At 46.7% G+C, this 15,863-nt stretch overlaps 2 protein-coding genes across 4 annotated transcripts; one reads left to right on the forward strand and one right to left on the reverse strand.

The window, feature by feature from the left end:
• Nucleotides 1–72: 72 nt before the first annotated feature.
• Nucleotides 73–12,395, forward strand: LOC311308000 (cleavage and polyadenylation specificity factor subunit 7-like). Of its 3 annotated transcripts, XM_084436910.1 has the most exons (10): nucleotides 73–248; nucleotides 452–560; nucleotides 761–952; nucleotides 1,151–1,254; nucleotides 1,369–1,514; nucleotides 1,600–1,948; nucleotides 2,510–2,628; nucleotides 8,882–9,026; nucleotides 10,135–10,421; nucleotides 11,829–12,395. In XM_084436910.1, the coding sequence occupies exons 2-9, from the start codon at nucleotides 474–476 to the stop codon at nucleotides 10,400–10,402; spliced, it is 1,410 nt and encodes a 469-aa protein (XP_084293036.1). In that variant the 5' UTR covers nucleotides 73–248; nucleotides 452–473; the 3' UTR covers nucleotides 10,403–10,421; nucleotides 11,829–12,395. The 3 variants fall into 3 exon arrangements, with proteins under 3 accessions (XP_084293036.1, XP_084293034.1, XP_084293035.1); XM_084436908.1 differs by having other exon boundaries at nucleotides 73–560; XM_084436909.1 differs by having other exon boundaries at nucleotides 73–560; nucleotides 10,135–10,413.
• A 290-nt stretch (nucleotides 12,396–12,685) lies between these two features.
• Nucleotides 12,686–13,619, reverse strand: polr2l (RNA polymerase II, I and III subunit L). Its single transcript, XM_084436911.1, has 3 exons — nucleotides 13,512–13,619; nucleotides 13,129–13,230; nucleotides 12,686–12,972 (listed from the first exon to the last, which is right to left on the reverse strand). Exons 2-3 carry the CDS (start codon nucleotides 13,221–13,223, stop codon nucleotides 12,864–12,866), a joined length of 204 nt encoding a protein of 67 aa, XP_084293037.1. The 5' UTR covers nucleotides 13,224–13,230; nucleotides 13,512–13,619; the 3' UTR covers nucleotides 12,686–12,863.
• Between the last annotated feature and the right edge of the window lie 2,244 nt (nucleotides 13,620–15,863).

Consider the following 15,863-nt stretch of genomic DNA (forward strand, 5'->3'; position numbering starts at 1 on the left):
CTCCCATTTCCACCTTAGCTAACTAAGCTAACCATCACAGCTAACTAGCTGCGTTTACTACCTGCAGCTAAACAGCCGGAAATAGCGATTTGCATATCGAAACTCGCCTTTTTGCATCACACACGCTTGCAAAAGTATACAGTTTAGTGTTTTTGTATGTGGTCACTGGTGTCTCTTTACTTGTTCAATTCTGTCCACGTCTGCTGCTAACGGTTAGCTATCTTGTGAAGGGGAGGGGATGCTTGCAGGTAAGCTAACTGTTGTAGCTAGCTAGGTAGCTAACGTTAGCCAGTTGACATACCATAGCACTCAATATAGCTTGCTAATATGCAGCTGTAGTCGTTTTGGTGCAGTGAAACTGTGCATGTTATTGTTCTGAATACAAGCGTTGATCGAACTGCTAGATAGCTAGTTAGCTAGCTAACGTTAACGTTGCGAGCGGTGGCTGCAGTGCCACCCAGCAGGATTTGGGGATGGCGGGCACAGGTACCGCAGTCGATGGGAGCTCCCAGGACCTCCTGGATATCTACGACGACAACTTCAACCACAACAACGCGGAGGTGAGACGACTTTGCGTTGTTCTTCCGAGATGCTGGAGATTGGTGTCCAATCTTTTATTCAGCATGTGCTTTAAACAGCATGGGATCCATTGACTACGACAACAATAGTTTTTGTATGTCTACATGTTTGCTTGGTCATATTGACATGTGGAGTGAGAACAAAAGTATTGCATTATTTATCCCTGTTCTCTCCTCTGTAGGACGAGATGAATGATCTCTATGACGACGTTCTTACGGGTTCTGTGAATCGGGAGAAAGTTCCCGCTAAAGAGACAGGCCCTCCCAAGGACAAGAAGCCAGTGAAGGAGGAGGGCAGCAAACCGTCAATACTGTATACTTACAGTGGAGGGGCAACCAAGAAACTGGCTGTGTATGTAGGAAACTTCTCCTGGGTGAGTGAAGTTAGTAGCCTCCCCCCCTCCTCCCGCCACACACACACACAGACACACACCCTTACATAACTGCCCCCTATAAACCAGCACATTCAAGCACTAAATACTCTCCTTCCTCCTCCCAATGACTTACCCTCCATACCTCTTCTCTCTTCCCCTGGCCTCCCTCCTTTCTCCTCCCCCTACCCGCCTCCTCAGTGGACCTCAGACACAGACCTGACTAAGTTGGCCCAGACTCTGGGAGTGAAGGACATTGTGGAGATCAAGTTTGCAGAGAACAGAGCTAACGGCCAGTCCAGAGGGTGAGAGAAAGTTACCCTAACATGCTCACTGCTGCGGCCACACGTAGTTTCTCTCTCTGTTCAATTATTCTCCTATTCTCTCTTCTTTCTCCTTCTCTTCTCTCTCTCCTCTAGGTATGCAGAGGTGGTGGTGGCCACAGAGGAGTCACTGCAGAAGTTACTGGAGAGTTTGCCCCACTGCCTACTGAATGGGGAGAAGGTGGACTGCCGCTTTGCCACACGACAGAACCTCGCCATGTTTGAGGCCATGGCCAATAAACGTAAGCACGCCTTCACGCATTCATTATTTCTGCTATGTAATGCAGCTTGGGCTCTTGAAAACAAGTGTGTGTTTTCCCTCCACAGGTGTCCCCCAGCGCGCCAATTCCAAGGACTCTTCAGATTCGACCGACAAGCATCCCTCGGTGTCCTCTGGGGAGCCCAGCTCGCCCTCCGTCCCTCACATACCCCCTCCGCACCTCCTCCCCCCCCCCAACAAGCTCCCGCTGCTGTCCACCCCCTTCTTCAGCCGCCCCCCCCCCCTCTTCCCCCACCTCCCGCCGCCCATCCCTCCGCCCTCCATGTCCCACATGTTCCCGCCGCCCCCCCTCCACCTGCCCAGCCAGCCACCTCCACCCAGCCTCCATCTAAACCCCGCCTTCTTCCCACCAGCACACGACAGCTACAACACAGCCTCGTCATACAACCGGCACAAGTGAGCTCACATACACACACAATCTTTGAACGATCATTGAACGAGCGGGTCGTTCAATGATCAAAGGGTCAGTGGTTCGAATCCCAGCTCCGACTGTCCACTTGTCGAAGTGTCCTTGAGCAAGACACCTAACCCCAAATTGCTCCCAATGAGCAGGTTAGCGCCTTGCATGGCAGCTACCGCCATTGGTGTGTGAATGTGTGTGAGAATGGGTGAATGAGAGGCCATTGTAAAGCGCTTTGAGTGCCGCTAAGGTGGAAAAGAGCTATATAAGTGCAGTCCATTTACCATTTACTCTTTTAATATCCCAGCATGCAACTCGCCTCTGTGTTTTTCTATAGTTGTGTGTATCAAAGTAACACTTTATTTTGGGAATGTGTTATTCGGGGTAGTCGTAATTATGTAGCTACAACTATTTGTTTTCTGTTGTGTCTAGCAACACTGAGACAGTAGATTTAAAACTCTTGGTACTGTTCTGTCACAACTTGTACGGATAGACAGACGAGTTGGCGTGTTCTGTATGCGAGTGATCCAACCAGTGTGCGTTTCACTGCGTTGCAGCCACGACAATGATGCCCCGACGCCCCCAGTTCCAAATGGAGAGTTTGAGGAGTTGATGAACAGGAACAGAGCCATCGCCAGCAGCGCCATCACCAAGGCTGTGTCTGGAGCCACTGCAGGTGAGACCGACACCACAGATCGCACACACATACACACACACTTGCAGATGACCTGAATGTACCGTATAGGACGCACCGCACTCATATATCACGCCACATATACACATACTCACATACACATTACACTCTGCATACTCACTGTATATACACTGACTGCAACACCTTTTGTGTATTGTTCTTTTTCTTAGTTTATCCTTTTTTGCACTAGCATTTTGTACTGGCTCTTTGCACTGTCCTGTATCGTCCCTGCACCCTGTCCAATGTTGTCTCCATGTTATGCACCACGACCTAAAGCAAATTCCTAGTACGTTGAAAAACTGCATGGCAATAAAACAAATTCTGATTCTGATCACCTCAGTCACGAGTGACAAGGAATGCAGGAATATCGAGGTCAACATATACTTTACATAGCTTTGTGAATACCAATACATGGACTTACCTTGTAGTCTTGTCTGCCCTCATGTGACTTGCATGTCATCGAACAGCCCCTGGGAAAACATACATGTATGTATTTGGCAAACAACGGTGATTTTGTATTCTGGATAGCATGGTTAAAGTTACATCCCAGGATGCGCAGGGACACATCATCAGTGAAGTTCCTGAGATCATACGGTGTATCGAAGGCAGTGACAAAGACATACAAGCAAGAATAAGGAAAGCAAGAGCAACATTTTTAATACTGAAGCCAGTATGGAACACAAATCACATCTCCACGAAAACTAAACTCTGCATCTTCCACTCCAATGTTAAATCAGTCTTACTGTATGGGGCAGAAACATGGAGAACTACAAAAGCATCATCAAACAAGCTCCAAACATTCATTAACAGATGCTTACGATACATCCTGGGAATTTACTGGCCCAATACCATCGCAAACGAAGAGCTCTAGCAAACCACACAACAAGAACAAATTGAAACCCAAGTCAAACGCAGGAAATGGGGCTGGATCGGGCACACCTTGAACCCACAAGGGAAAAGAAAGCCAGGAAGACCAAGAAACAGCTGGAAAAGGTCTGTTGAGGCGGAACTCAAGGAAACAAGAACATCCTGGAAGGATGCAGAGAAGAACGCCCAACACCGAACCAGCTGGAGGAAGTTCATGAATGATCTATGCTCCCTAAAGAGCAAAAGGGTTTAAGTCAAGTAGGGTGTTTGGGGTCTTTCAACATCATACACCCTCACTCAGGCGACCCAGCCGGGGCTGATCAGACCCCTACTAGTGCCCCAGCATTGGCCCACAGATCACTCCTCTTAATCCACGTCCATCTCGATGCCTTCTCTGCAGCCTCCATGATGGATTTGGTGGCTTTCTTCCTTGTAGCCCAAGTAGGGTGAATACCTTGTAGAGTGAACAGCCAGCAAAGCTTCTACAGCTTCGATGGGCTCACAGTAGTGTTGTCAAAAATATCGATTTTTCGATTCATATCGATTCTGAATATTTAAAACAGTTTCAATACTAATTTCTCGCAATATCGATATTTTCCACACTATCGATACCAGCTGGTTTTCTCGCTCTGTCTTCTCTCCTACAGCGAGTTGTTGACACACAGGCGCACACACACAGGCACACACACACAGGCACACACACACACAGGCACACACACACACAGGCACACACACGCTGCTGCTCTGCACACATGGCCCCCCCCCCTCACAGACCTGTCTGGTCAACAAATCCTCTCACTCGCTCCTAAGATGGCACGTGCAGAGCCTCCGCGATTCGTGGATAAAGAAAACAGCAGAAGTGCTGTTTGGAAGTACTTCGGGTTTGAAGCAAATGACGAAGGAAAAGCTAAAGATGCCACGAAGCCCATTTGCAAGCGTTGTTCCAGAGTAGTGCCAACGAAAGGTGCAAACACAACACATTTAGCAAAACACCTCTAGGACCGACACGCGGATCTCTATAGAGAATTTAGAGAGGGTGACAGCTCCACTTTCAACATCACTGAAACATTAAACAAAATGGCCCAGTAAACTATTAACTTTAGTTTAATACATGAACTCTAGTTTAATACATCCATGAGCTTGCTATCGAAACGCCGCATTGACTGTGTGTGTGGGGGGGGGGGGCGGTAGATAAGATAGCTAACGTGAAGCTAAGCTAGGCTAGCTAAGATAGCTAGCTAATCCCCCTCAAAGCTATCCAGCAATGGGCCAAAGCAGTCAATGTGGCGTCTGAATAGCTGAGGGGAATTAGCTAGCTAGCTACTAGCTAGCTCATGGATGTAAACTAGAGCTAGTTAGCTTAGCTCCGAGAATGGCTGTTGGGCTAACAGGACAACACCAGCTATCAAGCCTGAGTTAATGGTCAGTAAATCAACTTAGATGCTGTTATGCTTAACACACAGTACTATTAACTTTACTTAATTTCTAAGATTAGATTAGATAATTGAGTTATTTTTAAAGGTCGGATCTAAAGAGAAACCAAGATTTTTAAAAGTGTGATATTTATCTTCTCTATAGTACCAGAGAGAAGCTGAGGAGAATCGACCAGCAACAAAAGCGACACACACACAGCCTACCCTACTAGCTGTATTTGAACAACAAAGAAAGTATGATGCAAAATCAAATGAAACCAAGAAACTGAACAGGGCTGTAGCAGAGTACATATGCATGGATCAGGTCCCCGTGTATACTGTTGAGAAACCTGGGTTCAGACAACTTCTTGGACAGTTAAATAACAAATATGCCCTTCCTTCACGGAATCATTTCATGTACACTGAAATCCCCGCCCTATACAATGAAACAAAAGATAAGATCATGGAGAGCCTTGGGGAGAAACCCTTCTTTTCATGCACCACTGACCTGTGGACCAGCAGGGCCACATCCACATTCATGGCAGTAACTCTGCAGTTTATAACAGAATCCTGGGACATGCAGAGCTGGTGTTTGGGCTGTGTTGGGCTGCACTCAGAGCACACAGGGGACAGCTTGAGGGAGGCGTTGGAGGAGATGGTACATGAAACATGGGAGCTGGACATGTCAAATATGGCTGGCATCACCACTGATAATGCCTCAAATAACAAGAAAGCATTTCAGCAGGACTTCACATGGGTCCCCTGCTTTGGGCACAACCTACACCTAGCCATTAGCAAGGGCCTGGATATAGACCGTGTGTCTGGAGCGCTGTCGAGGATGAGGAAGACAGTGTCTGCTTTCAGCAGGTCAAAAAATCGAAAATGTTATGCCCTCAATGTTGTCAATTTCTCCCCGTGGTATCGAAAATGGTATCGAGTATCGATACTTTTCAAGGTATCGTATCGAAGTTAGAAATTCCAGTATCGTGACAACACTAGCTCACAGTGGGCCCTCCAGCCTCCCCTCCGGCACTGGTCCACCAGCTCTTGGTACTTGGATCGCTTCTGCTCGTTTGCCTCTTCCATACGGTCCTCCCAAGGAACTGTCAGCTCTATGAGGAGCACCTGCTTTGAAGAGGCTGATGTTAACACCACGTCTGGCCTCAGCGAGGTTGTTGTCACATGGCCCGGAAACTTAAGCTGCCTCCCCAAGTCAAGTCAACTCGAAGCTCCCAGTCCGAGGCAGAGGTGAGCAGACGGGTTGCTGAACTGGGCTGTGCCCAAGACTGTTCTCCTGCCCTGACAAATGCAATGCTCCGCTGGCTGCGCACGTGCCTGTTGTTATTCACGGCTTTGGAGATGGCCTCCGCCACTGCCCTCAACCTGGTCATAACGCCATCAGTAGCGGCCCTCCCCCAGAGCTTTTGAGCAGCTGCTGAAAATGTGCTCAAGGGAGTGCTCACAGAGGACATGCTGGAGACTCACTCTTGCCCCAGACGTGGAGATTAGCTGGACTAGGGAGGACGTCGTACCCAGCTTGGACCAGGAACTTGATCCGCTGGGGTTCTGTCTGCCAGATGTCAGTCCAGGATACTTTTCTCTCCAGCGCACCCTCCCATCTGGTCCATGCTCACTGTTGGCGCATGCCCACCATCCTGCTGGTCCGTTCCTCCTCGACCTCTGCCCGCACTTCCTCCAGGACTTGATGCCGTTTGTCCTTGCCCTGGGCCTTGTCATAGTGAGGTTGAGGCATGGCTCCTAGCCCTGTCCGTGCTGTTGCCACCGTGCCCACCAAAGCCCTGTGTCTCAGCCGCGACTCTGCTACCTCCAGGCTTTCCTGGGCTCGCCACTTCCTGCTCGCCTGCACTGTAATGCCTTCAGCTGCCACTCTGGAGTCCACGGAAGCCCGATAAAGCGGCGCCTCTCTTGTGCGGGTAACCCTGAACTCCTCGTCGAGGCTGCTGATGGGGAGCTGGAGTTTGTTGGTCCTTCCATACAGAGCTGCACTGCTTAGGCTTCGTCGCAGACCCAGCCATCTGCGGAGGTAGCTACTGATCTTCCTCTCCAGAGTCTCCACTGTTGACAGGGTCACCTGGTAGATGAGCAGGGGCCAGAGGACACGAGGTAGAAGGCCATGTTGGTAGTACAATAACTGTTCAATGTACATGTACAATACATGTTCAACGTAGGTAGTCAAGAGAACTACCAGAAATCAGTCCCTCTAGAAAACGTGATTATGCGATCGCATAATTCATTGCATAATCAGGCAAAAGGCGCAGATTATGCAAGGGTCACACAATTTTTAGAAAGAAAGCATTTTCACCGCAATAATCACTGACCTCCACGCATAAAACGTGGAATATGCGGGGCTCGCTTGATTTCATACTTCCTGCATTTTTCTGCTTTAGGTTTTAATGTTTTTCACCTTGTTTGTAGGGTTGCCACCATCAATGGGGAAAAATAAGGGACACCTTGCCAGCAGTCCCATGCTCGCGGAACACAAATCAAGCAGGCGTCTGGGGGTCCTCCCCCATGAGATTATGAGTGTCAGACATCTAATTTCCTGCATTCTAGTGAATTGCACCAATTTCTGTTTAATGCATCAAGTTCAAAGTCCTCTGCTATTCTCATCATGAATGAAGGAAATAAATAGCCAATAAGAGTAGGCTAAAGCACAGCTGCATCGATTATATTAAGATCAAATCAATAAACATCAGATCATAGACATGGGCAAAATGTTTGGTTTAGCAAGTGACCTGGACGACCACAGAGACCAGACATTGGCATAATGGTTGTTTATAAGTTTCATCATCACTGTAAGTTTTAAGGCTTCAATCATGATGCTGGTCTATTACCGTACCTGGTCTAGGCGCGCTCGCATAGGCTATGGTTTTGTTATTTCTCGTCTCATTCCAAGCATGTGAAGACGTAGTAGTGTAGGCTATATGCATTAGAGTGGGGTGTGCACGAAAATACAGGACAGGTTCTTGCATATTCTCGCAATATTCGCAAGTTCCCGGAACTTCAGAAAAGCCCCGCATTTTCAACGCATAAAATCACATAAAACCCCCGCATATTCAATTGCATTGTCAAGGATTTTTGCCCGCATAATCAAGGATTTTTGCCCACATAATCAAGGAATTTTGCCCGTGTTTTTCTGGAGGGACTGAGAAATCATAAATGCATGACCTCCAAACAAGCATCTAAGAGGTTAACCAGGGCTAAAGTGCAACAACAACTAAATACAAATACACTAAGTGCTAAGAAGAAGGGTCATGGTATTACTTGAAGAGGTGAGTTTTCAGCCTGTGGTGAAAGATGAGCAGCGACTGCTTTCCTGACGTTAGTGGGGAGTTCAGAAAAGAGCCTTGACCAGGTCGATCAGCCGCTGGGGTCTCTGAGTGGCGGGGCGGGGCTGTAGGGCTTGACCATGGACTGGAGGTATTGCAGGAAGGAGTTGTTCCTTTCATTGCTCTGTCGGCTAGCACCAGAGTCTTAAAATGGACGCAAGCTGCTACAGAGAGCCAGTGTAGAGAACAGAGAAGAGAAGTTGTGTGGGAGAACTTGGGTCGGTTGAACACCAGGCAAGCTGCAGCTTTCTGGACGTGCCGGGGAGGGAGTTGCAGTAGTCCAGGTGGGAGATGACAAGGGCCTGGATGAGCACCTGCGCCATCTCGTCAGTGAGGAAGGGACGAATCCTCCTGATGTTGTAGAGCAGGAATCTGCAGGAGCGTGTAACTAATGTAATTGTTTGCAGAGAATGACAGTTGGTTGGTCCAGATTCCTCGCAGTCCCAAGTTGGCACTCACCACTGTGTCGTCAATGGCGATGGCTAGATCGCGGTGCGGGCAGCCCTTTCCCAGGAGGAGCAGCGCAACGTGTGCCTCCATTTTCTTGCGCACTGTCAAAAGGGTCAAACTGTACATCCTATAACCTGTTGTGTCACCCCTTTACAGGAGACCTGCGTGTTGCCATGGAAACACTCCTAACAGCCATCGCTGTCATCAAGCAGTCCAGAGTCTACGGAGACGAGCGTTGTCGCACCCTGGTCACCTCACTCAAAGACTGCCTGGTGTCCATCCAAGGCAACTTTGGAGCCAGGTCAGTACTGGGCCCCTTCATCAAGGGTTATGTCATCTCATGACACGCAGGGCCAGATCCCAGAATATGGACGACGCCTAGTCTAGAACTAAAACCCTTTCAGTGACTTCTCTGTTGACATCTGCTTGGTCTAGGACTAGGCTGAACCAGATTGTGTTTTGGAAATCCACCCATAGTCTTTGTCAATACTGGTCCTCCTATATTTCTAATGCAAATAGTGGAACCAGAAGTGTTATTTTAAAAGAGTAGTAAAGGGAAAATGCATGTTTAGCCCTGTTTTAAGGTTACTTATGATCATATACAATGGTTCAGATCAAAACGTTGACAAAACTAGCACTTTTGATAGTCTGATAATTGCTCTACCACTGTTTTGGTCATACAATGTGGATGTGGGTGGGCACCTTGAAAAATCATTCAAAAAACATGTTTAAACTCTTAATTTCAAAGACAAGAAACTCACAGAGGTGTTAGTTGGCGTTCTGACATATAATACGCCATAAAGTAAGATTCTAGTTCATCTGGAAAGGCTTTTTTAAATATTTAGCATAGAACTATTTAGTCGCAGCACATACATGTGTAAACGTCCGCAAACTAGATAGCCTAGCAACATAAACAATAACAATAACTACCGTAAGTAGTTCCGCTTCAGAATCCCCTCTGCGGATTGATCTACACATCTACAACGGTCGCTTCAATACAAGTCAATGGATTTCATAAAATGATCAATAAAACCCTACAGGATTCATACTTTGCGGCAAATTTGATCTCAGAACACCAACGGACACCAATTACCCCCTCGGTGAGCTTCTTTGAAATCGAGAGTTTAACATGTTTTTGAATTATTTTTCAAGGTGCCCACCCACATCCATTGTATGGCCTAAACGGTGGTAGAGCAATTATCAAACTTTCTCAAAAGTGCTAGTTTTGTCAATGTTTTGATCTGAACCATTGTATATGATCATAAGTAACTTTAAAACAGGGCTAAACATGCATTTTCCCTTTACTACTCCTTTAACCAAAGTAAGACTTGGAAACACATGACACTTTCCCTCTGTGTCTCTTTCTCTCTCTCTCTCTCTCTCTCTCTCTCTCTCTATCCCCCCCACAGGAAAATACATCGTTCCCGGGAGAGAGAGCGGGACAGAGACAGGGAGCGTGAGCGTGACAGGGAGCGCGACAGGGAGCGGGAGAGGGAGAGAGAGAGGGAGCGTGACAGGGAGCGGGAGAGGGAGGACTCCTACAGCCACGGGTGGGAGCCTGCAGCCGGGATGTCGCGGCGCCACAGAGAGCGCTCCTCCAGTGTTGAGAGGGACCGAGAGAGGCTACGGGAACGAGAACGGGACAGACACAGGGAGCACCGGGGGAGACACCGCTAGTGGTTAGCTAGGTACATGGGTAGGTAGTACTCTATCAATATCGACTACACTAGGTGTTGTAGGTACGGTAGGTAGTGCTTTGTTGATATAGACTACACTCTGTACTGTAGCTAGGTAGTACTTATTGATCCCCAGGGGGAAAAATTTGAAGGAGTCACTGGAGCACACAAGGCATTTGAGGCCGTTTATTGGGTGCAGTTAAACAAGACAAACATTTCGAAAATGACATCTTCATCAGAGTCATGGGATTTATGTTCAGCTTGCCAGACTGATCTGCATGAGGAACAAAATGTGAGCTCACAAGATCAGGATGGTCTCACGAGGTTAGGGAAATGGCGCTGTAAGACACTTCCTATTTTTCATTTTCTTTTATGGACAATCCCAGAAATAGGAACCAAGTCCTAGTCTAACAGCAGGTCTATGGAGACTCTCCATTGAAAGGAACACTTAACTTATAAATTGTGCGGTGGCTAACCAGTCCCCGATGTGCTGTGTCCAGTACATTCCAATCCTCTGCAGTCCCCTAGCTCTTAAAGGAAAATGCTCGTTTTGACAACCTGGACCTTATTTACGACATATTATAAGAAGTTTGACTCACCCAGATCACTTTTGTGTTGTTCGGAGGCCTGTAGAAGAAATTTAAAATCCAGCGCGAGCCAGTATATCCATGTAATGGCGGCGCACGGGGCATAGGGAATGCAGTTTCTCAAAATCCATTTTCGGCCGCTAAACGGTTGTTTTCATCAATCACATTGCATGAATCGACAGTTGATATTCCTCTACGCGAGCCATTCTTTCGGTTTTCAAATACGTGGTCTGTAGCCTCTGTAATATGATCTTTACAAGCCTCTCCCCCACTTGCTCCAGCACGCATGCGCACAGGCCAGCGCGCAGCCTGCTATTCTCCGGCTCACATTCTCTGCGCTACGATCGTAGTTGGTGCCGAGAATATTGTCGTCGTCATTCGTCAGCAACAATCCGATCGTAGCGCAGAGAATGTGAGGGAGCATAGCCAGTGTAAAGATCATATTACAGAGGCTACAGACCACGTATTTGAAAACCGAAAGAATGGCTCGCGTAGAGGAATATCAACTGTCGATTCATGCAATGTGATTGATGAAAACAACCGTTTAGCGGCCGAAAATGGATTTTGAGAAACTGCATTCCCTATGCCCCGTGCGCCGCCATTACATGGATATACTTGCTCGCGCTGGATTTTAAATTTCTTCTACAGGCCTCCGAACAACACAAAAGTGATCTGGGTGAGTCAAACTTCTTATATGTCGTAAATAAGGTCCAGGTTGTCAAAAACGAGCATTTTCCTTTAAACTCATCTGGATAAATCCACTTCCTTTCGCCTCTTTTAACGGGTTTCTCAGTTAACGCTGGCTGACAGCGTCTGTGTGTGTGTGTTTTCTCTCTTTAGGACATTGCAGGCCGAGACTGTTTGTCCTGTCAGACAGACCAGAATCCAAGGCAGCTCCTACTGCTTCCCGGCTGTCTAGAGGAAGCAGCACCAGCCTGGGATAATAGATGGAGAATGATGGCGAGACAGAAAGTGAATGTCCATAGCCCCTCCTAGTCCCATCTCAGTCCCCAGAAGTTCACTTTCTCCTTGGTCCTTTTCATCGACATCCCTGGGGCCCGTTGGAGCTCCCAGGGGAAGCAGCTTTCCTCCCACCCTTCCTTGAGATCACCCCTGATCTTACACGATCAGATGGGTGAAAAACGTGTTCCTCTAAGCAGTTGATACGCTCCCCCTCCCGTTGTCCTTCATCCTCCTGACCTTCACCATCCATCATCTCTCTCTTTTTCTCTCACACACTCAGTGACGATACTGATACTGTATTTGTGATTTAACCGTTTGATGATAAAAAAGGATTTTAGGGTCGTGGCAGGAAACCTTTGTTTCCCACACCCGCATGGAACAGCTTAAGTTAAATTTTTTTATATTTTAGACAGTAGTGTATGTTTTCTTCCTCTACCCCTTCTTTTGTATCAAATATGACCTGAGAATTAAAAGTTGTTAAATTGAAACCTCCACTTGTGTTCTGACTGAGCGGCATAGTGTGAAGTGGCAACCTTAATGTCTGGATTACTCTCCAACCAGACACTGAAGCATCATAGGGATGTACATTATAATACTAAAATAATACAATAGAAAATTATAAAACATAAAATGCATTACATTAGTACTTTAGCAGATGCTTTTATCCAAAGCGACTTAGTGACAATGATTGCATTTAACATAGCAATAAAGGAAGTGCAATGTGCAATGTGTTTTCTAACTTTATTTATGAAATGATACAAATATAGTACTGATATAAAACGAAATGGCTAATTCTCTCCATCCATCGGCAGCCCTGGGGTTCACTACCACAGCAGTAATGAGGTGTCAGTGGCCATCAGCCTGGGTTTGACAGTCAGATGATTCTTGTCTAGGGGTACAGACGGTCACCCATCACTTCTCCAGCGGAGCATAATTCAACAGCTTCTCGATGAGATCCACATGGGCCAGCAGCATCCTGCGGCAGCAGTATCTCTTCAGGCCCAAAGCATCGAGGGCATCACTGCGAGACAACCGGGAGAAAGGAGGGTTAAGAACATCTGGACGCAGTCGCACAGTATGGAGACGCACTCAATTCTATCTAGCACTATTTCATATCAAACAGGTTGGCCATGGACACGAAAGAAATGCATGAATTTACAACAGAAGCTGGACTCACCCTTCTGTGTACTCCGCTTGGAGAAGACCGAGGTACGCCTCCCATTTGTTGCCGACAATTTTCCCGCACGTGAAGCACCGGACAGGAATGATCATTGTTAATCTACATGGAAACGTATGACGTTAGATACACATCACGTTAAATGGTTTGCTTTAAGCACGAACACATAGCAGGTGGTCTAGATGGTTTCCAAATCCCATGCGAGTCATGTTATCAAACAGGGCTGTTTGCTAACCAGTTACGTTGGCTAATGTTAGCCAGCTAATCTTAGCTAAGGCGCGTGTTTTCCATGCTTGCCCTCCCTGAAAGATTGAGGACCACTGGAAATGGTTTAATACATCCCAAATAAACATGTAATTAAGTTTACATGCTTGTATACTCACAGAGATGGTAAGAAACGGTGGTTGTGAGCAGCCAAGATGGCTAACGTTAGCTAGCTACCTTCCCAGCCGGTCAAAATGCTCGCCTTGTTGTACTGCGCAGTATCGCCGAACCGACTAGTAGCGCATGTTTAGAGAGGAAGGGAGGAAGACGTCAGTGTGACACTTTGTGGGTTGTGTTCAACGTCTGGGTGTTCCAGGGTGTTAAACAGAAACTGTTTTTTAGTATATGTTCCTGAAGCAGTGGAAAGCACATAGATCTACTTGTGATTATTGTTTCATCCAAAAGCACTAAACTGATGATCAATTTAGTCATCATCATCATTTTTTACTTTATGAGATTTTAATTTGTATCCCTCCCTTCCCTAGTCTATTTTGGACTAGTCCATTTTTACCTCCGCGCCAGGACGCAGGGCGAGAGGCTTTCAGTGGCGTGTTCGTTCGTTGATGGGTTTGTTTATCTGGATTAGCAAAAACGAACGGGCCAATTTTCATGAAACTCGGTAGAGGGGTGTAGCATGGGGCCGATTTAGAACCCATTACATTTTGGAGCGGATCTGCATCACGGGGTGGCTCCATGATTTAAAACAAAACTTTGAGCGAAGCCAGCTCCCCGTGTGAGGGTGCTAAAGACACGGGTTTGGACTGAGGGGTGCGTAGGGAGAGCCCAGAATGCATCGAACTGCCCCTCGCCGGCTGCGACCCGAGGGGGGCGCCACAGAACCACCCAAACATGGCTGTCCATTCAACACCATTCATTTTTTGGCTGATGGACAAAGCCCAGCAGCCCTAGGAAAGCGGTTGTTCCTTTCTCACAGACATTGTTGAACATTGTTCTACTAGCTTGTCATAACCACAGGGTGGTGCACTCACTTTTTCATGTTGACACGCATTTACTAAATAATAAATCATCAGGTATTCCCAATCTGCACTAGGGATGGGAATTGATAAGATTTTAGCGATTCCAATTCCATTTTCAATTCTGCTCATCGATCCGATTCCTTATTGATTCTCTTATCGATTCTCATTGGGCAAAATAGAATACAAACAGGTTTATTAACATTAATTTTCTTTTATATGTACTACTTTGAACATGCCAATTACAGTGCTGTTGTTTTAGGTGTATTCACCTTGAACTAAAAATAAAACTGACAAACAAATCAGTATTTTTTCAGACCAACTACCACCAGCCTGACTCTGAACGTCATCATCTAAATTAAATGGATGGAAATGGAGATTATTCATATAGTGAAAACTTGTTTACACTATTAAACAAATGGCACTAACACAATAGATAGGGACTATCAAAAACACATCACATCAAAAACGTGACATTCCTACAGTTATCGCATGCTGTGTGGCCAAATGTTTTTGCATATTTGTAGTATTTCCCCCCTTTGATGATATAGGTTTTTTGCAAGCATTGCAAGTGGCTGTGTTGTCATCTTGTCGCGTGAAATGTAACCACACTTTTGAACGTGTATGCCTAGACGACATGTTGCTGGCTTCTTCTACCGCGGTCTAATAAAACAAAACAAGGCAGCGTGCGTGTGACGACATTGCGCATGCGCAGCAACGACAGGAATCGATAGCGGAATCGTGAAGGATTTTGGCTTACGATTCCAAGGAATCAATTCACTGGGAACCGGTTCTCAACAAAAAACGGTTTCCGATTCCCATCCCTAACAAATACTAGTCAAAAGTTACTCATTTTATATAGACTGATACCGCTACATCCACACAGGTTTACAAAAGGTAAAACTTGACACAAGGTTTTCACTTTTTTCACTGAATTTCATTTCCACCGAAATTCTTGCTACCTCCGCACCAGCGACAGCGCAGAGCGAGAGGTAATGTTTTTGGTGGCGTGTGTGGGTGGGTGCTTTTGTGTGTGCATGCGTGCATGCGTTTGTCTGTTAGCAGGAGTACGCAGAATTTAGTGGACCGATTTTCACAAAACTCAGTGGAAGGGTGTAGCATCATCCAACTTAGAACCCATTACATTTTGGAGCAGATCCGAAGCACCTGGAGGGACCACAGGCTGCCCAAACACAGACGATCTGGCCTTTCACCTCCATTCATTTTTTGGACTATAATTACGCAAAAACTACCAAACCATTTTTTATGAAACTCGATGTATCATGGGCCACCTCAGAACCCAATCAATTTTGGAGCAGATTCGAATCACAGGCCAGAACCATGAATGAAAACCTGTGTGGGGGTGCTAGAGACACGAGGTTTGGACTGGGGTGTGCGGGGGGAGAGCCCGGAGTGCACTGCATTGCCCCCCACTGGCTGTGACCTGAGGGGGGCACTACAGAGCTGGTAATATACAACCACCCATGCACCCACTGG

Source organism: Borostomias antarcticus (assembly GCF_949987555.1).
Source record: "Borostomias antarcticus genome assembly, chromosome: 4".
In the NCBI taxonomy this organism is placed as follows: Eukaryota; Metazoa; Chordata; class Actinopteri; order Stomiiformes; family Stomiidae; genus Borostomias; species Borostomias antarcticus.

Excerpts from the sequence above, each read along its gene's own strand:
- LOC311308000 (XM_084436908.1), top strand. The coding sequence starts at position 474 with ATGGCGGGCACAGGTACCGCAGTCGATGGGAGCTCCCAGGACCTCCTG. Across the intron at positions 953-1,150 it reads ATGTAGGAAACTTCTCCTGG|TGGACCTCAGACACAGACCT; the intron begins GTGAGTGAAGTT and ends CCGCCTCCTCAG. Across the intron at positions 1,515-1,599 it reads TGAGGCCATGGCCAATAAAC|GTGTCCCCCAGCGCGCCAAT; the intron begins GTAAGCACGCCT and ends TTCCCTCCACAG.
- polr2l (XM_084436911.1), bottom strand. The coding sequence starts at position 13,223 with ATGATCATTCCTGTCCGGTGCTTCACGTGCGGGAAAATTGTCGGCAAC. Across the intron at positions 12,973-13,128 it reads CAAGCGGAGTACACAGAAGG|TGATGCCCTCGATGCTTTGG; the intron begins GTGAGTCCAGCT and ends GTTGTCTCGCAG.